The 27,528-nt window shown below is 39.2% G+C and overlaps 1 protein-coding gene across 4 annotated transcripts in view; it reads left to right on the top strand.

Moving 5' to 3' along the window:
* The first annotated feature begins 234 nt into the window (after positions 1-234).
* Positions 235-27,528, top strand: part of STAU2 (staufen double-stranded RNA binding protein 2) — an 87,848-nt gene continuing 60,554 nt past the window's right edge. For 2 of the 4 annotated variants that reach the window (XM_053468215.1, XM_053468213.1), the window contains exons 1-8: positions 235-297; positions 2,822-3,062; positions 3,789-3,919; positions 4,333-4,492; positions 5,646-5,781; positions 20,298-20,457; positions 24,465-24,572; positions 25,890-26,102. In XM_053468215.1, the coding sequence (XP_053324190.1) occupies positions 2,831-3,062; positions 3,789-3,919; positions 4,333-4,492; positions 5,646-5,781; positions 20,298-20,457; positions 24,465-24,572; positions 25,890-26,102 (1,140 nt within the window). In that variant the 5' untranslated portion in view covers positions 235-297; positions 2,822-2,830. Of the gene's footprint in view, positions 298-2,821; positions 3,063-3,788; positions 3,920-4,332; positions 4,493-5,645; positions 5,782-20,297; positions 20,476-24,464; positions 24,573-25,889; positions 26,103-27,528 lie in introns of all 4 variants that reach the window. The other 2 variants (XM_053468214.1, XM_053468212.1) reach the window with 1 other exon arrangement.

The following is a 27,528-nucleotide window of genomic DNA, read 5'->3' as shown; positions in this document are numbered from 1 at the left end:
TCAGACATGGGGGATATCATCAATTTTTCCCTTTCAAGCAACGTAAACTACCTATAAAAATATATTTTTATGAGGGGGCGTTAGAAATTGCCTTAGATACTTTTATCTATAAACATCTAGGTTATGTATATACTGTTCTTTTCCCATTTGACAATTCGCTTGTATGGTTAGTTCCCTCCCGCGTAATGCGTTGGTTGTGCGCAAACGCTGTCAGCGGAGGGGGCGGTACGAAGACGCTCATTCTCTTTAGGGTTTGTCAATGTTGGAGGTGTGAGCAGCCCGGCCCGGGACAGCCAGGTAACTGTGCTACACGATATTATACCATCTTAGTGCATTGCGTCATATGTGGCTAGAAATGACACGATAAACACGCAATAGGAAGGAATGGCGGTGCAGTGCAAGAAGGAGCAGACATGTCAAAGCAACATACATATCCCCGGGTGTCACTGCATCACTCAGTCCAGGCAGGTGCCACGGACCATGCATGCTTCAGTGTTGTCACAAGCACCATCCGGATAGTGCAAATGATGAGCGCCGTTTAGTGGGTAGTGCACCACCACTCCAAGGGAGCCATCATGGTCCACAGTAGTGACCCAGTATTAAGTCAATAAGCTGGGGGGACCCGGGCTCTGGCTTTCAATTGGACAGCCCACTATCTGGCAAATTCTGTCCAGAAAACCCAATGGGCCGGACCTGGTGGAAGGTAACCCTCTGCCAGGGGTTATCCTATTCATTCGCTGTCATTCAGCAGGTTCGCCAATATTCACCTGCATCTGGTCACATGAGTCCGTACGTTCCGTGCATATAACGGAATTTACTGCGTGGTTTATCATCACGGCCATAGACCCCGAGAAAAGGATTATTTTCCACCCGGTATGATGCATGTTCGAGCGCCAACCGTTTAGTGGCAAGTGTTTATTATTTTGGGGGGGCAGCTTTACATGTAGCACCCCGACATACTAAAGCAGGCGCCAGGTGCTCCTGGGGAGATGCAGGGCAAGGTTTCTTTCTAGCGTCTGCTCTCAACATTTCTGACAACTTATCGATACGTAACTTTGTTTTATGTTTGTTTCTGTTTAAAAACATCATATAGATATATATATATATTTCTTATAAAATACTTGCTAACATACCCACACTTACTAATACACACGCCAGCACGCAGTACTTACACGCTAAAATACATACACGCTTTGTTTGCTCAGGAAGGGAAGTCTGGCCCCTGGGGCCGCTCACATGCTGGTTGTGTCTGAGCGCCGGGAAATTATGTCATATCCCTGTGCTCTTGTGGGGTGCACGTCCCTGAAGTACTGTACATGTCCACAAAATGTATATGTGCCTTATTGTATATATAGTGCTTTGTATACACAGCAAAGGGCTATAATACACAGCAGATGGCAGAGGTAGACAGGTGATACAATGCATTGGCTTAGCAGGAAACACTAGAAGCTAAACTTTGCAGACAACTTTTAGGTTCCACTTAGTTCTGTTGTGCGCTGGGAATAGCTGACCCCGATGTTCTTGGCTGGTAAATTGTACGCTTTAATTGCTGAGTTTTTTTTGTTAAAAACCACCGCTCTGTGTTGTAAAGTCTGTGTTGATTGTATTTGATAATGGATAGGTGTGAAATATCTTTAGCTTGTCTCTTGTGAGGAACTTGTGAATTAGGCCTTATTTCAATCAGTAATGAAGAATTAAACAGGTGTTTCATTTCCTCATCTTACTTCCTCCAACTTTTATCAGGTTTTCCTTCTTGTCTTTCCTCTTCCTAAATGTACTTTTTCTTCCACCACTCATAAGAACCCCAGTGCATTTCACATCTCACCTCCTTACTTATCACCTCAGCTCACTCCACATCTCACCCCACATCCACTTTCTTCCCATTGCCTGCTACTAAGCAGTTTAAGGGTAAGATAACACATCCCCGCAAATTCCAATCCCACCTCTTATCCGTCTTCTCTGCTTCTCCTCCTGTGTTCAGTCAACATCCATCCCAACACTGGTCCTCCCAACATCCCAGAATATACACCTGTTCGTTGGGTCTCTGCTTCCCTCTTCTCTTGTTCTATTTGAAACGCACTTACTGCTACTCACGGCATCTTTGTTTCTAACCACCTCGGCGTTCTATCGCTGAAACCTGGACCTTGTTTTCTATCGCTACCTCTACTGCTCTTTGCTTGTGACCGATAGAGAGGGTATGTCGATATCCTTTATCTCTCCTACTGCACCTTTCAGCGTCCCATCAATTCCCTCTCCTTTTGATGTTCACTCTATACATCTCTTCTCTCTACCGACCTCCTGGACGTACACAATGTTTTACCCAGCGTGAGCTCAAGCATCTAAATTAAAAATCCATTAAGCTACTTGTTTTCAGGCAGGGGTACACAGAATTCCCGACCCTCAGGAGCTGGAGCCTGGGGCCCATAACTACAGTTGGAATAATCCAGCTAAAGCATGATGGGAAGTGTAGTCCAAATGTTACCTCTAGAAGGCATCCATCATTTCAGCAATAGCCCACTTTGTATTGCCATTACTCTGAGCCTGCCAAAGTGAATTTTATTACGTTAATGATCTGTCGATGAACGATTCTCTGGAGACCAGACGCTCTATGGTATAACTTTGTCACGTGTGCGTTCAGCAGTCTTTCTGGTTGGGAACGCTCAATAGAATTAAAGAGGCACAACTAACTTGGTTCACCAATGTGCAGTTGTTGTTTAGACTTCCTAGAAAGTTGAGTGTCTGTTGGTAACTGCGTGTAGGATGAAGGTGGGATGGGGAATGTGTATTTACTGTCTTTCTAACAAATCTTTGTGTTCTTCAGAAACGGAGGATGGCACACATGAAGGCGCAGACATCAGTTCCCGTGTGTGACTCTTCCTTTCCCTCTGTGCTTTGCCCTCCTGCCACAAGTGCCGGTCAAGTGAGTCTCCAGTCCTCTGTGAATGGGTCTGCCACAGAAACCGCCACAGACACCAGTCCCACCGAAAGTCTGGTGGATTCCTCATCTTCTGGTAGCTCCCCAGGTGTGGCCACTGAAGATGAGAAGACCAAATTATTGGAAGGTAAACAAAGTGGAAACCAAATGCTGTTCTAATGTAACGGTACAAATAAGCACATTCGGGTGCTGTGTGTTATAAAGAATAATGTACTGGAGATCTGGTGTTACAAACAGCCCCAGTCAAAGTGTGGTTAGTCTGGGAAGATGGTTTAAAAGCAAGAATTGTAATCGTCAACACAATCGTAAAAGCCAATATTGTTATCGTCAGCTTGCCTGTTGAGTGAATACTCATTAGAGTAGAAATATCACACCAACATACGAATGCCTCTTCATCCCAAGTTTTAGGCTAGACATAATAACGATTGGGCGAAAAGAGCTGTTCCGTGCGGTATCTCGTACTACATGAACCAGCCAAATCCACCTTCTTGGACGCCCTTGGGTTATATGTGCATTTTTTTATAACGTAAGTAGTATACTGTCCTGTGGATCATTTTACAAGCAATGCTGTTAGCGACTGATGTCTTTTCCCAGTAACCTTTTTGAGATGTTCCGTTTATATAGCGAAGAACAAATGTACATAGAACATAGCACCCAGTTTGATAAAACAGCCGCTTACCCTGCCCCATTATGGTTACCGCGGTGCTTTTAAGGGGGCGCACCTTGTAATGATGTTTCTTTTTACCAACGCATGTCCCAGTCAATAGAAAAAAATCTCTTCTGGATCTAGTGATGTTTTCATAAGCTGCTGGCAACATCTTTATTTATTTAATAAAAATTTCTTTTTTTGCAGTGCCTCTCCAAGAAAACATGACAAACCCCAAAGAGAAAACGCCGATGTGTTTGGTGAATGAGTTAGCCCGCTTCAATAGGATTCAGCCACAGTATAAACTTCTGGAGGAGAGAGGACCGGCACATTCCAAGGTAGAGTCTGAGCAACCCCACGTTATCCTCACCAAACAATGGAAAGTGTGTTTCACACAACAATACGCAGGTGATTGAAGACTGGATCATAGGATTTTCTTTTACTAAAACAGTCAGATGGAATATCTTTATACAGGTTTAAGAATGAGGCGCTTGAGAACCTGCACTCATTCCTGATATATCCTCTTTTTATATATTATATTAATATATATTTTATATGTTCATTCTAAACTGTATTTCATTTAGGAAAATATATTTCTAAATTGTGTTCAGTAGAAGTAGGTATTCTGTACGTCGGCTGCATATGTTTGTGTAAAAATGTTCATTTTGGGTTTATCGTGAGTCGGGTTAAATCACCCCAGAGTTTCATACAATGCAATTATTAATGTGCTTCCTCTTAATTTGTTTTTAAGTTATTTACAGTGCAACTGACTCTCGGAGGTCAGACATGGGAAGCCGAGAGTACCAGCATTAAGAAAGCCCAGCATGCGGCTGCCAGCCTAGCGCTGTCTGAAACAACACTTCCTAAACCAGCAGCCAGACAAACCAAGAACAATATAAACAACAACCCAGGTAAGCCTGTCCGTGTAAGGTTTAATGTAACGTGTCCCCACCGGTAATGCCACCCCAGCTCAAGCTGGGTAATCCCGAAATTGCGTGGGTCCTGGAGGTTGTTAAATGACTACCATGCGCGTGGCAAGTGGAGAGAAGGTGGTTACGTAGGCACCCCCAGATTGTTTGATTTTGCTTGTAGGCTAAAAAATATCATTAAGCGTCTTTGAACTATATAAATGCATATCCCACGATCATGTATAATGACAACATAGAGGCGTACCGCAAACCTGGCCTGTAACACTAGCGTCAGAGCCCTACACCAAGCATGCCGCATGAGAGGAGGACATGGATGTGACGGACACATCATCCAGTTATATATCATCAATGAATGGAACGTTTGTTAGCCACTCTTTCATTTCTGTCCGGGAATCTGAATACGTGAAAATGTTTTCCAGCTCTTGTTAGTTATTCTGCTCTTAGGTTTCCCTTTAGCGCTTGTGTGCATCCGATCGGAAAGGCAGTGATGTCATGACGCTGGTGTGATGCAAGGCATTGTGAATAGACAACATGGTGTCTAGGAACAGTGCATGGGTTGGCGTGGGAATTAAAATATTTTGGCAATTATTATGCTCTGTTTCCCTGGGATCGTGGTTTCATTAGATCGACCTTCTGATACCCGGGATTGGTTTGTATTGGTTGGTTCGGTGATGACCTTTAAACCATTAGATGTTCTGGATGATTTGATCTGTAGCGGCGCAGTGTCTGGAGAGGGACATGTTTTCTTCCTCGGACTTTATGTTGTGGTCAGGCATATTCTGTATGTAAAGATGTAGAGATGGGATGGTATTGGTGTCATGCTGGCACATGCTATGTTCTGTACACAGGAGTCAGGAAAAATAAGCACACGCGTGTTACACACATCTGGACTAATTCTTTAGTGCAAATTATCGACCTTGTGAATGCCCTTAAAATTATATTTTTCCTTTTAAGTGACCTGTACATTTGGCAACCTGTAAATCAGGGTCGCAAGGCTCCAATCTCCGAGGGCCGCAACAAGGCCCCAGGTGTTGGATATCCCAGCTTGGGCACAGGCAACCAGTAACCAGCTTTTAATGACGGAGGATTGTGACTTTTTCCACGGGTGACACAATATGCCATTTTTTCTTTACAGGGAGCATAACTCCAACAGTTGAATTAAATGGGCTGGCCATGAAGAGAGGGGAACCTGCTATTTACAGACCACTGGACCCGAAACCGCTACCGAACCACCGGGCTAATTACAATTACAGAGGGATGTACAACCAGAGGTTAGTGCTATTGGTGTCGCTGCACCTCCTGTCTCGTAACGACAACAATCGGGATCGGGAGAATTTTTGTCATTTTCGTTTTTTAGCATATATTCTTGGTTTCTGATGTGTGTTGAGGTGTGTAGCAGGCAAAATCACATAAAATATATTTTTCCTCTGATGCATCTTGTTGTCTGATCCATCCTGCTTTAGTGTTTAAGGAACTCAAGCGATAATTGCTTAACCCTTTATCTGGCGAAATGGCTTTCGGTTTCCATGCTTTTTAAAACTTAATGCTTAAGAGTGGGAAACCTATGACCGTGAAACTGGACACACGCTAGACATGTTACTGCCAACCGCGGTGATATCTCTGGAAATCTGGGGAAAGCTAGATTTTTATCATTTATGTATTAGATATTTTTTCAACAGAATATATATCTGCTGCGTTCCCTTCACTCCGATCATTCGTCTACGCCTTAATGATGCTAAAGGCAGACAAGCGAGTTCAGTATTGTACAGTGCTACAGAATTTGATGACGCTATATAAAACTAAATCATAATAATAATAATAGTATGCTGCCAGAGTTTACTTGCAACAGTGTTCTCTGTTAAATATGAGAGGGATATCCTACTCTTTGAACCACATGGAAATGTCTAAAAAAAATAATGTGCAGATGGTAATTGACATCAGAGATTGGGCCACCTTTTTCCTAGTCGTGCCCCAGTGTGAGATTCCTGCTTTACCTTTGGTGGAACTGCCCCCACCTAGCTTCTATCTCCAATGTCACTCACGGCCACACTTGGAATAGCTCTTTTGCATCATCTTCCAGATGCATTATCTCCTAATAAGGGGAAGTTTCTGATCCATTTACTGTTAACAACCAAGCTAGCAGCCGCTCGCAGATGGAGACTTGCAGTGATTTCATCCCTGTCTGAAGTACTGTCCGTTCTGGGAGAACATAGGAGGCTTGAAGAGGTGTCCCATACGGTAACTCCATAAGTGAGTAGAAGACGTGGACGATGTGGCTGTTCAGTGAGGAATATTCAGTTATATTTTTGGGTAAATGTGTCCAAAATGGGAGCGCAATAACATAAAGGAAAAAAGGAAAAATCTAAATAGTGTGATACTGTCAGATGTGTGACTACATATGTGAAATGTGTAAGTGACACTCACACTTTAAATAGAGATATCGGGCCCATCTAGTGATTCTTTAAAAGGTTCTTTTATTCTATATTTTTGGGTAACAACCTTTAATGCAACAATGGGATCATTATTTACTTATAGTTACTGTCTTACAACAGGGCCTACAGATCTGCACTCTATCTTTTGTTTTTGGTTCTAATTGCCTTTAATAGTTGCACTTCTTATCCATTAATCTCTTATGTTTACTATTTTGCGGTCCATGTTGTCCACAATGTTATTTATAAAAACGCTATCAGAACAAGCTTACTTTATACTCCAATTATTGTTCTATGTCTGAAAAATATTGTATATGTAATATTGTATGGACATTTGATTTTTTAACACCTACATACTTTATTTAGGTTACAAGAAAAGGAAAAATCACAATCTTAACTATAACCCATTTTTAAATTTTTTAACCTATTTTTACATTTTTCATTGAAAGCAGTCTGAACAGCTTGAGATCATCTGCTCTGTGAGATTTTTTTGCTGACATGCCCCGTCGTTTATTTGATGTGAATTCTGCATTATAAAGCGCTGTAGGATGTGATGGTGCTTTATAAGTCAATATATGTTATGTCAGAACGGGCATCCCGAGGGCGAGCGACTGGCGATTTGACGCGCGTTATTTAATGTCTGTAATTCATAAACTTGTCACTAGAGGCCGCCACATGCTATAAAATGAAATGTCTCGCTATTACGCCGGACTAGGAACATTCTTTGAATGTTGTGCTCATTGTTGGGGTTTCGCAGATTATACGTCACCAAGCAAATGCATTTATAGAACACTACAATATGTCATAAGCTCATAAAACAACTTTATCCATATCTCAAACCCTGCATGGCTTTTGGTTTTACGCATTACAGTAACTAACATGGTTACATTTCAATCAGAGACACTAGGGGTTAACTTTCACTAAATATAAATCAAAGAAAAAGTATATTTAAAAAAAAAAACTGATCATTAAAACTTAAATAGGATAAAAAAAGAAGCCTGTCCAAATCTAAAAACAGGGAATTTCTTTTAGTATAAATGCTTCATTAACCTCTGTTACCATATCTAAATAATGAGACCGGAGATCACGATGACAGAACGCAACTCCGTGGGGTACAACCAACAACCCATTCCCTATACAGCCCTGTGTTATAAATTATAAGGGAGGTCAATTAAACATTTAGACGTAAGATTTCCCAGCTTCGGACAGGGTTCTTTTTATTCGATTATTTTATCCTATTTAGGAATACGTTTTTTTTTGTACAGCTAGGTAAGTTACATCACCTGGATTTAATATAGAAACAGACTTGTCTTTAAAACAAGAATTATTTTTGTTCTCCGGTACATTTCAATTCAACTTCACCCTTAATGTTGAATTGCATATAATTTATCCACAGGCAGAGGGCGCCCAGGGCACCTAGCTGGCCGGCCCCCGTGATAAGCATGAGTTTGTCCGTGTACGCTTCCTTGGATGGATGTCATAGTATGCGGTTATTTTGTATATGTTAAGGTTAACGAGAAAGCATTTTAGGCATGAAGTGTGAAGACGTTAAAACACTATTTATTCCAGATACTCTATCCGCAATAATTTAACCAAGTGCAGTATGTGTTGCTCGGGGATTACATGTCAATGTAAAGGCAAATACAAGCAAAATCCTGATATATAGGTGGCAGATACTTATGGAATTGTTATTCATGTAACTTTTCTCTGGCCGTTACCTGCGTTTTAAGTCAGTTTCTCATATGAAGCTGTGATTGACTTCTGCATAATGAAAAAAGCCCCCTGTGTTTCATACAAATTATCAGTATTATGTGTGTTAAATCACACAGTACTCCCGTTTGTGATGTATTTTGGGTGGACTTTTTTGCACTGTAGGAATTTCATCTTTGTTTTGAGTCCTAATTCCAAGCATTTCTATTTTATGAAAATTAGTAAAGTCTTGCATGTACCCGTAAACTCGCAAGACTTCTTATTGGGATGTAGGGGAAGGCAATTGGTCAGCTCGGTAGCCTTCTGGAAGCCTAACTAATTCTACATAGTTTTTAGCAGTCAATGAAGATAATTTCAGAGCGAGACTATTCAGGGTATACATAGACAGCTATGCCCAATGTGCCTCCTATGTAGCTGGAGTTAAATAGTAGTGATCAAATATATATTTAATCAGTATATACATACAATACATATATATATATATATATATATATATATATATATACACAATTTATATCAGTATATATATACTGTGTGTGTGTATGTATATATGTATATGTATATATATATATGTATATATGTGTATATATATATATATATATATAAATATTTAACACTAACACAAAATCTATACCATATTTCAAGATAAATTACAAAAGCAATGAATTTTGTTTTTAATCTGACGCCTCTTAAATCGTTTGAATCTTTTAATGAATGCCCGACAGGGTCACGTTCAGCTGTTTTTCTTAATTCACCCTACGATCAAAATAAATACTGAACAATTAAAACTTATTGGAATACCAGTATGAGCTGCTCTGGTATATGTGATAATGTCGGCATCTGCCTTTTGCTGCCATTTAACAGCTGCCTTGATGTGATTAGAATTGGGTTGTTTTTCTTTTTTGATGGTTTGTCTGCTTTTAGTAAGCATGTTATTCTTGGCTGATCCATGGTTTAAAAATAAAAAAAATGAAGCTGAAAATTTAGGACGTATTTTGTTAAAACTGTACAACTAACTTTATGATGTTTTATATAAATATATTTTTATATATGTCTGACTGTCCTAAAATTCACGCAATTTACGTGCAAATTTTAATGGCCAACATGGCAGCCCTATTCATCCACTAATGATGTAAACTTAGATACAGTTTGCTTCCTGCGCTTACTATTCAGTTATACCGAGCCCGTAACAGAGCATAATTAATAATAATAAAAAAAGGAGCAGAAAAGGTTAAAAAAGAGAGACATTAGTTCAGCACCAAGGCAATAGCTCCAAACTGTCAAACATTTTTAACAATCTTTACCCAAACTGAAGTCAGCACAAGGCACAAGAAAAGCCTGCGAAGGTTTGATTCATTGCGAATGTTAATAGAGCGCATTCCAGAGATGTTATCTGCTTGGGTTTCATACCTGGTTTATCTTAGGCTTTTTTTTTAAATAGTTGACACGCTAATTTAATAATTTCCAACCTTTTGAAGTAGTGTCAGGGAGTATGGAACATGGTATTCTCTATAGTGCGTCCGCGGCAGTGTTTCCAGACTTGTTTTATTATCAGACGGTATCTGAAAGAAGTTGTTCCCAGGGCTCTGGGAGATGGCGTATGATGAAGAGATAAACTCCGAATCATGCTTCATATTGCGGTTTTGATTTGTGTGACAGAGAACTTTTAAGTACCGATGGCCTAATTGATGGCAGACCTCTGCGATAAAAGGTTGCTAGCCCAGGGCAACATGGTAGGATTAACTTTGTTTTAGGTAATAGTTAGCCAGCTACAGGTTGGCTGGACTGCGGACCCCCTGTCTTGGATGTTGTAACTGATCAGTAGTTTGCTGCCTATGGATTATTACTGTTTCTTCCAACGTACAATTAAAGAAAAAAAGCATTCCTAATAGAGTTCTTCTATACGTTGAGTGTGATGCAGCTGCAGGTTAGCATGTTCATTGTAGAAAGCCCCGGCTATTAAAGCTTTAGAACGGAGGCTTGGCTGCGCTGGAGGCCTCTGTCTGTTGATAATTGGCTGGATGTCCCATAAAAAAGAGAGTATCCTTCAATGCAAGTTCCCGCAAACTGGTAAAACTTGCAGAAGCCACAAAATTACAACTTATCTCTTAAAAAAAAAAAAAAAAAAAAAATTTTTTTTGTTGCTAATAAGATAATTACCCGTTATTCTTTGGATGAGTTGGGGGCACATCACATGCCATTCCTTTCTAAGATATCTGTGTTAATAACTTTAAAAGTTTTAAAAAGTTTTAGGAGGAGGTCTACAAAAATATAAGTAGTGGCCTTCGTCGCTGAATAGCATTGTGGTTGCGCAGTATCTCAGATGTAAGTCTCCCCCGCCTAGACACAGAAAAACAAGGTGTGCGGTCATTCTTCCTGTACATAAACCTCTGTGTGTCGCTTGCCTTACACTGCTCTCTAATGTGTGTCTGGATGTCTCTGTGGTTCTTACACAGGTGTTTAAAATCCCTTTGTAACATCCAGCGCCTTCACTATTCAAACTTGAAAAGTAAAAGTATGTGGTAGTTTGAGTCATGTTTGAAAACAATGTCATTCAGTTGATGACCAAAGTGCCAATGGCTCCGTGCTTTATAAGTGTTGGGTTGCCGATCACCTCCTAGATTTGGGACTATATAATATATATATAATATATAATTTGGCTCTTGGACCTGGACTTTCCTCATAAATTGTATGAGTGTAACCACGTACGTTCAAAACTGTTGATCTTTCGGTTTTGTATCTTTTAACGCAATCTGTAGGTTAAAAAAATCCAAAAGTGTCCCTTTAAATAACTTATTGCGGCAGCATTTCCTTCAATACCCAATGGTTACTGAAGCAGTCTTTAAGTTGAATACCTAGAGCTCTATAGATCTAGATGCACCACCATTTAACTTTTTGTGGTGGTGGAGAACTTGTCAAGGATTTGTTTCCTGGCTTTAAGTAATCATCGCATAGAGTTAAAGTGGTTTGTGTGTCGGATTTGGCAGAGGTGTTCTGTAACGTGATACATTCTGGGCTCATCCTTTTAACTTTGCTTCATGTGTGGAGATCAATCGTCAATCCATTTTTCTTTCATGGCATTGCCCTATTATTGCAGCAATATTTTACCGCGGCTCATTGCCATTAGCCTAGATTTATGACTAACCCCAAAAAAATACTGTATACACACGTTGATAGCCTAAACATCTGTTTGTCATTAAATGTGTGTTCTCTGATTACGTAATGGCAGAGTAACCTGTCCAGAATGGCCTTCTGCTGCCATGGCCGGTCTGGCGCCTACTAACCTTATTTCCACCAACATTTTCATTGAAAGACCTGTTTTTAGTTTGCATTGTTTACGGTTCACAGTTATTCGAGCTGGGTTTAAGATGTGACGTGTGGTCGCTTTTATCGTATTTCTAGGTCTTGTTGGTCATTCTGGAAATTGTGCGGGAAAAGAAATCCTTTCATTGTAGTTGGCAATGTCACTATAGCATATGTTTTTCCAGAGCCCGAGAGCTGTGCCTACCAAGAAGTGTCGCTGCCAGCGCCTATAAATTAGTCTCGTGTCTAGAAATCCATTAATTTATTTGTTCTATGATACAAAAATCAAGATGATACCCTGAAATCTCCACAAAATAATACTACAGCTATAATTGGTATGAGCTCCATTTCTTGTGTAAATTATTTGTGAACTGTCAAAGGGCAAAGTACATACAAAAAGAAATGTTTGTTGAAATAGCTGAGAGAACTTAGTAGAACGTGGGGTCCTTCCAAAAGTCAAACGGGTTTAAAGCCTATTTTTATCTTCTACCAAAACTTCATGAAAGTTGTCATGTCCTTTGGGAAATGAGAGTCCCATGCCAGCTGCAATGGTGGTTATTATCTGTACAGATGAAGTATGTTAAAAGGATTTAAAATTCAACCTATTTATGCTCTAATGATTCCGTTTTAGTTTAGTTTTGCTGGTAATGTCAGCAATGGCATAGCAAGGTTGTTGGGTTGTAAAACGTAGCTTCTTTATATAGAGCAGACTAAAGGTTATATTACACATCAAATTAAACAAATGACTAGTCTGGCTTTTAGGAGAAAAGAGGATTTTCAATGAGTCCATATTTATATAGGATAGTGACTGGTGACGATAGGGTCGGACTCAGGCAGACGAGGCATTTGTCTAGAGCTACGGTTTTATTCTGGGTGCCACCGGAAGCGAGGAATAACTTTAATTCAACTTAACCTGACTTTCCTCAAATTCTTTGTTTTTTGAGATTCATAATTTTTGTTAATATAGCACCCATTTCTACAAACGCAACCTTTACATACGTTTTTTGGGTGGTATGTAAAGATTCTGTTAGTTTTGTTTTTTTTTTTTTGGCCAGCAGCTGTTGTGATATTAATCCAAGTCTAGGTCTAAATAGCTCCAGACAGAAACATTGAAGATGAGAGAACCGTTCGTTGAACCTTAATCGTTCCCTGGTCTCATCTGAGATTCAGGATACCCGGCTGCCTTACCAATGCATAGTTAACCAAATGCAAAGTGATAATGGGGACCACCTCAGTTTTCCTGGAGAACTTCTGTTATATACGGTAAGCGTCACTATCTGGATCCTCTGTGCGTGTGTTGGGTACGTTGAGTGCCTACGTAGACTTTGGGCTGATCCCCAATGTGGTCTGTCCATGCCAGTGATAGCCAGGGTACCCTGCCATCAGCCACTTGGCTCCACCACTCTTTTGGCATATTATAGTGTTAAACAACATTAGGGGCCGGTCACGTTATGTATAAAAATATATAAATTTCGTCATTTTCTCCTACCTGCGTCTGCCGTCTCTTTTTCTGGATATTGGCTGCAATTGTCGGACACGAAGCTATCACTTGGGAAAATAACTTGGCGTGACACTTGCCCTTTAATAACAAGTTATGTTAGTCAGTAGAGTGTTTATCTGGAACTACTACTGCCTCTGCACTGCGCGATTGCATGGTGTCATTAAGCCTCAACCTCTTATCCAGTTTGCTGACGCACAACACGCTTCATATAGTTTACTTGTGGAAGGAAATTGCATGGTGGGCCGCAGCTTTCGCCCTCCTATACTTTTGTTCCGGTTGTCATTTTGGTGAATTTATAAATTCAAAGCATTGGAAGCAATGACAGAGCTCCTTTTATGTTGTAGGCTATTTCAGTTGTTTGAAAAGTAAGTTTGTAATTTAATAAAGGTAAAACATATGTGCCTTTTTTTTATTTCTTAAAGAAAACTGAATTGTCTCATCGCTCGCGGGCAGCAATTTATTGTAAGTACTTAAAGTACATTTTGTTTACTTAATGCCCTCAAGAGCCGTTTTTGTTCGTTATTTGATTTTTTTTATCAATCGTTGAGCTCTGTATGTTGAAAATGCTCTCTATATGAAATTAAGAACTTTTTACTGATTGTGTGTATATATATCTATATATAAAGATATATATATCTATATATATAGATATATATATATATATATATATATATATATATATATATATATATATATATATATCTATATATATAGTATATATGATCTTGCATAATTCACAAAAATGATTAGGTTGGATGATGCCTGACAACACTAGACAGCTGTGTGGTAATTCACATTTGGAAGTTATTGGTCCCATTTTGTTTGTCGTTGACACATCATAGTCACCTCCGCTACCACCACCCATTTAAAATGTAGATGGCATGGGTCTTTCCCAACATAAATCTCTTAAAGTTGATGAACCTTGTTCTTTTGTCTTACCTTGAATCCATAAATATCAAAAAGAGGAAACTAGGTAGTTTGCAAAATAAATACAATTCTGATGAAAATGAGGCCAAGAAAAGGGAGAGTTCACCACCCCAACCACGTCACCGAACGCAAATTCCTATTAAAGTACTTAGTTCGTTAGTAAATTCATGAATGTAAAAAAAACACTTAACCTTCAGCATTTCATTGAAGCTGGTGTTGTCAATCATTCTCAGGAAAACGCTTGCTTGGAAACCATTGGGAGCACCTTCTGTGCCAAGGTTTTCCCCCACAACTCTTTTGAGGGTCAGCGCTTGCTTTTTGAGTATGCCGCGCGTGCATGCTGCTGAGTAAGAGATGCATTTGATGGAACACGCATTCTGTTATATGTTGTCTTACACATGGGCTACAATGCGTTTTACCATTGCTGAGATTTTACATCCGTAACCTGACAAGTTGGTTGATAAAACTGTAGAAATATTTAATTAGTTCTGATACGTTGTAACAAAACTGGGGAAAACAAGTCCCAGGGAACGCTTGTGATTTACTAAAGTAAGCCAAAGTTCGTGGGGGGAGAAATGCTGAAACTTGAGAATGGTATTAAAAGTAAACGATAAGCCAGGTTGCCAAGTTAATGAAGAGATGGAGTTTGATAAAATCAGAACAGACAGGAAATGGCCAAGGAACGGTCTCCAAACTATGACAGAGTGTCTGAGAACTCCATTTAATATCGCAAATCAAGATGTTTTATGAGAAAAAGCAAGTATTTCGTACATACCTTTTTATTATTGATCTGATTTTCTGATGAAGACTTCATAAATCTTTGACTTCTCGGTGCTGTTATAGAAACCATTGTTCCATATTTGAAGAGTGAGCACAACCACCACACTATATATACCATTCGCAGTGCCTTCACAGGCCTTGTTATTGTGAAAATTATATATTAATTGAGATGCTCTTCCGGTTTACGTATACTTGACTACTTACATCGTGCTACACACTAACTCCTTTTTAACCATTGTATATATTTGTATGTATTGCATATATATATATATATGTATAATAAATTTCATTTGGGGACCGGCCGGAGCCTGGGAGCTGGACAGGGCCGTGTTTGGAGCGCACATCTGTCACATGCCCTGGAATTTTCCCCATGGTTGTGTTCACCGCATGGGGCGCTGTCCCCCAGGGGGTGTCCATGCATCCTTACAAGCTACCTTTTGTGCCCCCTGTGAAGTTTGCACCGTTTGACTTTGTCAGAACATGTTTGTTTTGTTATGCTGTTGTGGGTTTAAGATGTAGACAAAGTAAGTTTAAAAACTTATTGTATGTACACCATATGCCACACTTGGTAGGCAACACAGTGAATTTAATAATTTCCCATCAGAGGCTGTAAGAAAGAAAATTCTTCATTTTAAAATCTTTGGCAAAGCGGTATTCATCAGGCCACCTAAACGTCTTTTGTATAACTAGAATAGATTCAGACTTTTTAAAATGCCAAGACGCATTTCAGATATATGTCTCTTGTGTCCTGTTATAAATACTTAAATATTAAATATTTGGTTATTAGTTAGTTTCTACAATACTTTAATGGGCCAATGTATTGTGTTTGATAGTATTGGCACATACTAGTAGACTACATAGTGTCTTTGTTATAATGCGACCAAGTCTGTGGTAGTTTAACACATGCTATGTATAAATACACGATATTTGCAGATGGATAGCTCTTCGGGCGAGGTATTCTTAAATTCTTAACAGGGCTCAACAAATGATGTGCAGAAGAGCCAGCCCCCCCCCCCCAAAAAAGCAAGAGCTGTACTGCTGCGGCTCCCGTGCCATGGCGTTACTAGAATCGCCTTCCTGCATTGAGTAGAATGAAACGCTGGCTGATTAGTGTGTCCAGCAAGTAAAATTCTGTACTCTAAAAAAAAAACAATTCTAGTTGTTAGGCGTCCTATATTATTATTTATTGTTTTATAAAGTGCCATCATATACTTCAGCGCTGTAACAAGCAGTATATAACATAACAATTTGACTTACAGAAACAACAGGTAAAACGAGCTTACTAACTTTCCCATTCATCCACAGTCCTCTGTTTACTGGGATTTGAAAATGAGCTCCCTCTTCGTAAAAATGTACTGAATGACCTGAGTGGTGTTCCTTACCATTAGCGGTGGCTAATCTCTCAATTATCCAACAAGTAGTCTCCTGGCGTACTGAGTCATCTGCTTTGTAAAGTTCTATATATAATTTGTTCTCAGAGTTTGGAGATCTCCTCGCGTAACCTCTGGTGCATCAATGGGGTTTATTCACTAAAGGGAGAATCGACAGGAGAGGTTGTGAGAGAGTTGTGTTTTAGGTCCCACGATTCATGATATGTTGTGAAGGTCCATCCCAGTGAGCTCCTGCCGGAGGAAGAACTTGGCAGAACCTGTATGATGTAAAGTTAAATCAGCCAGAATTCTGTATTACGCCCTTCGTACTGCAGCATAAACCTACCAGCGTTGGCCTTTCACGATAAAGATTAACTGTGATACGATGCATCTACTAGAATCATTATAGTATTTTCCATTGCTCTTGGTAGTGTTCCTTACCTCATGTACCTTTTTTTTTACTGCCACTAAAACTATTACATTTTAAATGTATTTATGTATTTGTATTCATTTAATTTAAGTTTATGAATTCAGTTGGAGTAATGCATTTTAATCCAAAACGTTATTTAGTGGAGGAACATGTGTGTCCTTCAACCCTCAAGGGCCACACATCAGTTAGCCTAAGTGTTCCTGGTGGGTAAGTGGGAGCAGAGTGCTTTGCCCCAGATGGCACAAGCTTTCTTCACCTATTCTTTCTTTTGTGGGCTCTAGCCGGAGGGAGTCGCTGAACCGTGTCCTTTTATTGAGATCCATACATGAATGAGCTCAAGTCTTGGAAGCGCTGAATGTTCTATAAATTTCAATCTTGTGCAGTAAAACTTTTGTTTGCGCCATGGAAGCAAACACCAAATCTGAGCCTTTAGCCAACTATGTGCTGCCACCTCTGCGGTCTTTGGCATGACCTTTCCAGTTTCTCCCTGCCTGGCTGGTGCAGCCTGTGAAATTTACTCTGGCCAAGCCTCAAATAGCTATGAAGTGAAGCGTATCACATGGCTGCGGGTTTTGCTTATTCCTTAATGAGCCTTTGAAATCGGCCAACAGCATTTTGAAGTTACCGAAAATGTAGCTTTGCAGCAGCTAACTGGGCTATCCTGACATTTAATGTTTCAAAAATGTAAATAACTGAAACATTGTTACTACAGTACTTCCCGAATGTAATCTATTAAATTGTGTAAATAAAAATGCTTGTATCCTCACTTTAGCACCCCTAGATTAGGATTCATAAAATCCAAATCTCTTAATCCAGTGTTCTCTACTGTATTTTGCCATGTGTCAGACTAGAGCTGTGTCCCATCACAAATCACAGCTTGGAGTCGCGCACGTTCTAGGCGCACGTTCTATGCTATTTTGCATATTTAGGGTACTGCTAATGCTGTAAACTATAACCTACTATCACAATGCTGTGCTTAATTAGGTTAAAACCTTAATTTACCATGATACATTGCACAAACTTTATATGCCCCACCAGCATTTTTCCATATAAAGTGACACAATACTACAAAAACAATTGATAGAAAGTGTTCTGACGTCCACGAGGGATGGATATTTAGTGAAATCCGTGCTTTTGCAGCTGAGAGTAGCACTTAAGACCTGTTGAAATGCACTTTTGATTAATTGAATATTAAGGTGGTTCCTGAAGCCATCTGTTGTAGATGTTCTATTAGATTCCAAAGATATGAAGCAAGCGATTATGGGGTTCATGTAGAGCATTATGAGATGAACGTAAGAGTAACGCATTAACAGAAGGAGAACAAAGATGTTGAAGTAAAATAATAACCAGAAAGGAAAAGTATGTGACTACCAAAAGTTGTGTGGAATCTTTAGTGGAGGAGAACAATAAGTTGGAAAAACACCCAATTGTAGTGTTATAAAACAACATGTTGCTTTTATAGTAGCAATTGTCTTCCTTCAGACCTCTAACATAAATGTATATTTAATATAATATCACAATATAGATAACAAGTAGCATGAGCACCTTTGGTCGGAGCACTAAATACATGAATGCTCGTCCGAGAATGAGGAGAAAGATAAAGGACAGATATTAGGGTCATTGATTTATGTGTAAAATGTTACAGCCTTGCCTGTATGGCATTATTGGGGGGGGTGTAAAATATGTTTCTGTACCGTAAAATAATTGAAATGAATCTTGTGGGACTATGTTCTATAGTTTGTCCTTTGGGAGACTTTAGGATGGCCTTTTATTCTTACATAATTACACCTTAGAAAAGGCACTTGTAGGTAAACCTGGTGAGCATCTGTTCTGGAATACCAATGTGAAGCCCGCCGGCCGTGTGAACGTACGTTACTACATGTGGATACAAAAAGCTATTCAGGCACTATTGTGTCTTAAAGAAAACCATAAAGGCCACATCTAAGTTATCCGTTATCTAAACCTGTGTTGTGGATTTGAGCGGCTGGATACACAATTGAAAGCAGTCTCCTTAAGTATGTGGGGTTTGGAAAGTGAGTAGTAAGCGTTTTCTTTCTGGATAATCATGTTGGGGTGGGGTTCACAAATACAGACTGTTTTAAACATTCTGAGCAGAGAGAATATAGATAAAAGTACAAAGCGGGTTTGGAGACGATGCCAAAAATCCTTGCACGTATTTAAGTTAAATCACTCGGGCTTGTTGCGGAACTAATCTGGGTTTGCCATAGTGACAGGAAAAATTGTTGTTCATTATATTTTTACTGGAACGTGAAATCATACATGAGGAGCATGCTGAAACAATCTGTTGCTTTTCAGCCAAACCTATTAATTACACACAAAAAAAGGAAAAACAAGAAAAAGCCCTGAAGGGTCCTCTTTCTAAGCGACATCTCATCTACATCTTTATCTGCGAAGATAAATAAGCACATAGCTATCAAATGGTGCTGCGAAAAGTGTTTACTTGATAACGTCAGAGCCGTCACTCAAGAGCCATAAGGAATGTGCTTGTTATCCAGACATTTGCACGTTCTTTTCCGGATCCTTATCGATCGTGAAGAGTTTTTTTTTCTATGTTGTTCAAGGGTCCTCCTTAATCAAATACACAGAGGAAATCTTGTATCTTTATTGTGCTAGCCATGTTCTTTGTAGGGAGATTTAAGCTTATCACTTCATTCCTCATACAGATATGGATATGTAAATGAAATGCCACGCTGCTTTTCCACTGGGACAATGCATAGATCTGCTTTTAGTGGGTGACATTAGAGGGGTGCAAGTAATTTCCCTAAATAAAGAATATCTGCCCTTATTTTACCTTCTACTTATTCTAAGACTTGTGGAACTTTAGACTCGTCACACACTAGAATAGAAGGAAGGTACTTGAAAATGGCCATGCAGAGGTTGACCTTGACATATGTTGATGAGTTAGACCTTAATAATTAAATGTAGCGTGTTTGTACAAGGTATTTAAGAAATATGATTTCGGTCTGTTTACCATCTGAATATTACTGTACATGCGTAACATAACTACGGTATGTATTATGTTATCATATGACAGAAACAAACTGTCAGGAGCTGACCTGGCAGCAATGATGTCAGTACTTGAATAATAGTTTATTACGCAACACTAATGAAGTCAGAACTAGAAAGTAATTCTAGGCTGAGTGTATTGCATGCTAGCTTTGGCATATTGTTTTTTTGTTTTTACAAAACAATATTTGCATAAATTGTACCCTGTAATGAGTCCTCAAGAACAAAACTTTAGAAATGAATTAAAATGTGTCTTAGTCTTAGTGATGGAGTGTAGGAAACGTATAAATTGCTGACTTCTCTTTATCAGGTACCTATGTCCGATGATGAAAACCTTTTATGTCCAGCTGACCGTTGGCAGCAGTGAGTTTTATGGAGAAGGAAGGACGCGTCAGGCAGCAAGACACAGCGCAGCCCTGAAGGCTCTGCAGGCCCTGAGGAATGAGCCCATTCCAGAAAGATCGTCAGTGGTGGGTTTGACCTTCAAGGTTTTGGGTGCTTAGTTTTTCCTTTCTGGGAATTGTTACAAGACCACACAATAAGGCTTTCATTTATACTCCCAGCTCTGGTTTTAAGAACTTGAGCGTGTGCAGTCAAAGATACTTCTGTTGAGTAACTTTTTTTTTATTCACAACTGAACAATAGTAATGGTAATCATACTGCAGCTGAACTGGAAAACATACGTCCTGGAATGTGTTGATGTTTGCCTGTGATTTTGTGTTCTGAAAACTATGAACCTCACTGTGCTATCAGGGAATTTCTTGTAACTTGTCACACTTAAAGAACTGGCTGAGCAGCCTTCTGCTGATTATGTGTGGCAGCTGTTCTCAGATGTTCCAGTAGTCAAATATCTGAGATAATCTTTTTTCCCCAATTTTTCTTGACATAAATACAAAACATCTATAATATTCTAAAAACAAGGAAACCATAGTACATATTCTCCACCTACAGTGATCTCCACTTACATTGGCACCCTTGGTAAATATGAGCATAGAAGGCTGTGAAAGATTGTCTTTATTATTTAACCGTTTGATCTTTTCTTCAAAAAATACACAAAATGCGCTTGTGGATATCAAACAATTACAAACACAGCACAGGTTAATAAAAAAAAAAAGTTAAATATATGTGTGGCAAAATTATCGTCTCCCTTGTAGTCAATACTGTGTGCTACCTCTCTTTGCCAAGATAACATCTCTGAGTCTTCCCCTATAACGCCTGATGAGGTTGGAGAATACATGGCAAGGGATTTGAGACCATTCCTCCATACAGAAATTCTCCAGATCCTTCAAGTTTTGATGTCAACTCTGGTGGACTGTCCTCTTCAGTTCACCCCACCGGTCAAGGGATTGGGATGACCATGGTAGAACCTTGATTTTGTAGTCAGGAAGCCGTGTTTGTGTTGAATTTTATATATGTTTGGATGATTGTCCTGCTGGAAGATCCAACTGCGGGCCATTTAATATCTGTTGATATTTGATAGACTGCATGATGCCATACATCCTATCAAAATGTCCAGGTCCTTAGGCAGAAAAACAGCCCCAAAACATTAACCCCTTCGCGACCTTTGCCGGTTCAGGACCGTCATGACAAGAAGGTCACTAAATGACCTTTGACGGTCCTGAACCGTCAAAAAGTTAAATAAGCTTAGAAAGTGATCAAGGATCACTTTCTTCGCTTAAACGGCCTTGCTGCAATGCCTCGATGTCGAGGCATTCAGCAAGGCCGAGATCGGCATCGGGGGCCATGTCTGGCCCCTCCCCGGGGCGTCAACAGCCGCCATACATTGTATGGCGGCGGACGCCCGTTTTAAAAGCGTTTAGGAGGCGATCAACGAGCGCCTCCTAAACTTAAATGGTGTCGCTGGAATGCCTCAATCAGGAGGCATCCAGCGACACCAAACACTTACCTTTAGGTGGGCTGTGACCGCTCCGGAGAGCGGTCACAGCCGCAGCTACTGGTGATCTTCGCCATCAAGTAAGATGGCCGCCGCTCTGTAAAAAAAACAAACAAGAAAAAGTTTGCTAGATGGTCTCCAGACCCTCTAGAGAACTGGCTCCACTTGCTGGTTGAATACAGGTACTGCATTCAACCATGCAAGTCAATGGAGCCCAGCTTTCTAATCACTATGTGATTAGTAAAATATTCAAAAAAAAAAATAAAAAAATAAATAAAAAAAAATGAAAAAAAAAAAATGTGCTAACATTTAAAAATAATTATGCAGTGATGTCACTAGATGAACCATCCAGTACCAGCAAAATGTGTAAAAAAAAATATAAAAAAAAGTATTAAAAAAATAAAAAAATAAAGTTTATTATTTTGAGCAAGTGCTAAAATTTCTCAAAAATCTCAAAGAGTTAAAATAAAAGCACTTCAAATACCCAAGGGGTGTCTAATATATAAAAAAATGGCTGATGGGGTAAATTGGAGTGGCCTAGCTCACAGATAGGGCATAGGTACAGACTGACCAAAATGGAGAAAAAAAGCGCACTTCCCAAATGTGGCATTTTAAATCTGAAACAACCCGACAAACCCATGCATGTCGGGTATCACTGCACTCAGGAGATGTTCCTGAACACATATTGGGGGGTTGTTTGACAGCGACATATACCAGAACCTGTATATCTATAACTAAAATACAATTTGTGTGGAAAAAAAAATAAAAAAAATTACTATTACAAAGTTTGACAAAGTGTAGTTGTATAATTGGTGCATGGAAAGGGTTAAAATAACAGCATTTGGAATACCCTGGGGTGTCTAGTTTTCAAAAATATATGGTTTGAATGGGTTAAATTGAGTTAACCGGCTTCAAAGATGTTCCAAAGAGGAGATGTAGGCAGAATGACCAGATTTGTTAAAAAAGATTTGGAAATCATAAAACGCTGCTTGTACTTATTGCCCTATAACGTACAAAAAACAGCAAAAAAACATAAAAACATTGGGTATCTCTAAACTCAGGACAAGTAGTAGAATCTATTTAGCTAGTTTTTTTACTTGCTTTTTTAGGTGAGTAAAAGATTTTTCAAATAAAAGTCATAAAATGTCTTTTTTTTCAATTTTTCACCATGTTTTTTTTATTTTTTTTATAGTAAATAAGATGATACGATCAAAATAATGGTATCTGAAGAAAGCCCATCTTGTCCTGAAAAAAACAATATATAACTTATGTGGGTACACTAAATGGGTGAGGAGAAAATTACACCTGAACACAAGCACCACAAAAGTGTCAAAACAGCCTCGGTCCCACAGGGTAGAAAACGAAAAATGAGCCCGGTCCTTAAGGGGTTAAAGAGCCACCACCATGTTTAACCGTGGGCATGGGGTACTTTTCCATATGGCTACCCATCTGTGTACACCAAACCCACCTCTGGTGTTTATTGCCAGTAGTGTTTGGCAAACTGAAAATGGCTGAGTTTGTTTTTGGGTGAGAGTAGAGGGTTTTTTTTCTTGAAGCCCTTCCAAACAACTTGCGGTGATGTTGGAGACTTTATAACCCCAAGATGCAACTGACCTCTGCAATTATCCAGCCACTCGAACCATTCTATTCACACGTCCTCTTCCACATTGATTCATAACATCTCCAGTTGACTTGAGCTTTTCTATGCTGTATATGCCACAGTTGATTCCTCAAACAAACATTATCACATTTGATTCTTCTAGCAATTTGCAAGAAGTTGAACTGTTTGATATACTCTCTGAACAAGGAAATCAATCGATATTGGGGGAAAAAAATAGAAACGCGGATACACTGGTGGTATAACATTTGTTTTGTTTTCAAGCTATGTTTCAGGGATGTGTATACTTTTAGTGTCTGTATAGCTGGGAACTGATGAGCCTTGGCACACCTCTTGCCCCCACAGTCAGGGCTCCATCGATAAACACTGCCATTTGTCTCTTCTCTAAGCCCAACAGCCTTCCATTACATTTTTTTTAACCTTAATTCCTTGTGTGTTTTTCTCCTTCCTCCATTTCTCTTTTGATTTGTTTAAGGGATTGCCAACTTTCTAGAATTTCTCACAAGCTAAATGATTTTCCTGATTCACTGTTGGGAAACCCACCAACTGTTTACTCTTGTTCCCATAGTCGTTCCCTTCGTTATATCACTCCCACTTTCCCTTCTCCTTCTTGTCTTTCTATCTTAAATTTTCCACCCAATATTTTCTTTCTTTATTCTCCTTTATATGTGTCCACCTTTTCTCCATTCATCACCAGTCCCACCTTCTCTTTCATATTTCTCCTCAGCATTCCTAGATTACATATTCCTCATATACTTTGGCTTTTTTCTTTCCACATAAGATGAAAATTAAGTATTTGTGTACACTACACGCACCCTAACATCTGCTTGTGTTTTTAGTTGAGTAGTTCCATATATTTGGCAGACAAAACAGTCTGTTTAATTAAATTTTTATTGTATTTTCTGAAACCTCATTATGGGCTAAAATGTTTTTATTAGTTATTTTACTACTTTTCCTTTTACCAGAATGGTGATGCAAACCGAGGAACTGATGAAGACAAGGATGCAAACAAATCAGAAATCAGCCTTGTATTTGAGATTTCTTTGAAGCGCAACCTTCCCCTGAGTTTTGAGGTAAGTCTCGCACAAACTCAAGTGTCAGTAGTGCATGTACATTTAAATAAATGGTCATTTGGATGGATTTTGTTTCTGCAGGTGGCTATAATAGTGTTTGAATATGTTATTGTATATATTGGTAATTACGCATGTTTTTGTGGGTCTGTCGGTGCAGTGGGTTTCTGGGGGGGGTGACTCTCTGATGGTAAGTAATATTTACAATGAGTAGGTAAAATGAGGTCGTAAATACGTGTAAAATGAATTTGTAACACTGAATTTTTAATATTTTGTGCGAGTTGTGTATGCTACATTACTATCCTTCGATTATTCTTTTTTTATTTTTTTGTATTTTATTTTTTTACTCTTCTGTTTTTTATCGATTATTCAGTAGCATGCACAAACTCTGATGTAATCGGCAAGGGAAGCCGCCCTGAAATGATTGACTTTGTTTAATCAAGAGCAGAGAAGCTTTTCATTAAGCATTCCTTTGGGTAAATGTAGTCTCTAAAACATAATGTGTCAGGCGTAACAGGAGGTCTGGTGAGCATCATCATGGTTGTTAATGGGATTTTTTATTTAGTATAAAAATCATTAAATTTTGTTTAACATTTTTGGGGCAGTATTTGTTAAGTTGTCCAAGTATTCCAATAAAATAATAACCGTCTTGTACTGTGTTATTTTCCGAAACCTGTTTTGTATATTGAGCAGACATATGACCTATTTTTTTGGAGCCGTGGATTGACCAGTGGTGATGGGTTCTTAAGAGGGAACCCTTCGTGGCTTTTAGACACATAGAAACACATGTATATTTTGACGTTATTGCGAGATTGCTGTTGGTAATTGGAAAAAAAACTGCACATGCTTAATATGGTGATGGAAGCCAAACAACACAACTCTAAAAAGCAATTACGTGTAATACCAGACAGTGGTTGAAGTCGTGTTTTAAGTTATTTCTATAAAAACTGTAAAAAAAAAAAAAAAAAAAAAATAGTGATTATGAGTCCTGACCACCCTGGAATTTACTGTTAAGTGTGGCAGTGGCTAGAAGATCAAGGGACCAATGATTCTTTTGAAATGTTATTGAATTGTACAGCATTTGGTTTTATCTATTTACAATGTTTCTGTCTAGGTCCAGAAAGGGACATTTCCATTAATTCCCAGAAATGATCATTTCTTCTGCACATTGACCTAGTGATGGACATTTCATGCATTTTATCACTATACTACTTTAACTTTCAATGACAGGGCTGCTGTTAGCGGCTGTGATTCTTAGCTAGAACGTTGCTTTTGGCTCCGAGTGACATTTTTTTTGGTGTTATATTCTCTTTGTAACAGGTGACTAAAGAAAGTGGCCCTCCACACATGAAGAGTTTTGTTACCAGGGTCACGGTGGGAGAATTCACGGCTGAAGGTGAGGGTAACAGCAAGAAGCTCGCTAAGAGGAGGGCAGCTGCCGCGGTCTTACAGGAACTCCGAACGCTCCCACCGCTTCCTATAATAGAAAAACCAAAACTTTACATAAAAAGGCGACCAAAAACCATAATAAAGGTAGATACCATTATTCCAAAATGTACAGATATTTGTCAAAAGTAATTGCATTTATATTTTAGTTTGGAAAATGGATCAACATGCAGGGTCCTTTCAATGTGAATACATCTATTGAGAATGTTTCATAGCTCCTGTTTTATTCTCTTGGTTTTCATTTTCATAACTAGTGCAAATTAGAAGGGGCTACATTGTTCTATCCTGCCATCTGTCACTGCTGCTAAATCCCTGTCCTGATCTATATTATATGATTGAATGTTTATTTAACCAGGCTGCTACCTGTCTGCATAATCTACTCTTTCCTAAGGAGAGTTTATACCTCTAATGGCTTTTGTGACATATCTTTAACATGTTGAGTTACCAGTGGGTTCCCCAGTGGAGATGGGAAATCATATCCGTCCCATGTTCTGCATGAAACGCTATGCAGAGCCATTTGTCCCTTTGCACTTAAATATTACTGCAACATTAGCCTCGCAAATGTACTCCTGCATGTGAGCACGGCATCCCCGGCAATGCATTTCTGAGCGAAGCGTTGCTGGTTCTTTTTATTTTTTTTTCCCTTTCTTTGTACGAGGAAGTACAACTTAACCACACGTGGTTTCAATAGAGTAACCAAAGTGCCATCTGTGATGGAAGGATCCCGTCTCTAAGCCTCTGCTGCGGTTTTCCATTAACATGAAAAGTCTTAGACTGCTTTGAAGCCAAGACATTACAAGCTACGCTGCTTGTGCAGCAAGGCGTACATAACAGTACTTGTATGGCGCAAACAATGAGAAAAGCATTTCGAAAGAATAGAGGGATGTTAATAGAATATTTCAGAGTTCTCCAGACAACACGACTGAGTGCCAAGTATGGATACACATATACTGTCTTCGTAAACGTGTCTCTGCAGACCCCAAGTGAATGCTTCTTAGTCGCTGTGTTTAAAGGAAATTCTATACTGTCCACCAAGTAAAGGGTATGGAACCTAGCTACCTATTATACTATTATACCTGTGCTTGGGGTGGGCAGAAGGCTATGACATTTAGAATCAACAAGATTGAATGAAATTGCAAATATACTGTTAAAGAGCCAACCTGTATACCTATGGCACGTGTGCCACAACCGGCATTCTAAGCCCCCTTTTGCTGAGAAATGAGGAGAGATCATGGCAGCCGTATCACATGGGTTCCATCTCAGAAGCCACCAGACACCTTGCGCCCATCTTGTTTATTTATATACGTTTAGATTAAATAGGATGGTTGCAAGGTGTGTAATTTAAATATATATACATACAAGCTGGGTGAAAAGTGTTTGCATATATATGTATATACATTTAGATGAAACAGGATGGGGGCAATGTGTTTGGCGGTTTTGCAGGCGAGACCCCCGTGCCGCTGCTTCTGCCCTTTTCCTATATGAGTATATGCTTGGGTGCTATGGTTTTTTT

This window comes from Spea bombifrons, chromosome 5, assembly GCF_027358695.1.
Source record: "Spea bombifrons isolate aSpeBom1 chromosome 5, aSpeBom1.2.pri, whole genome shotgun sequence".
Taxonomy (NCBI): domain Eukaryota; kingdom Metazoa; phylum Chordata; class Amphibia; order Anura; family Pelobatidae; genus Spea; species Spea bombifrons.
Note: the sequence above shows the minus strand (reverse complement) of the source record. Positions and strands in the feature narration are given on the sequence as shown.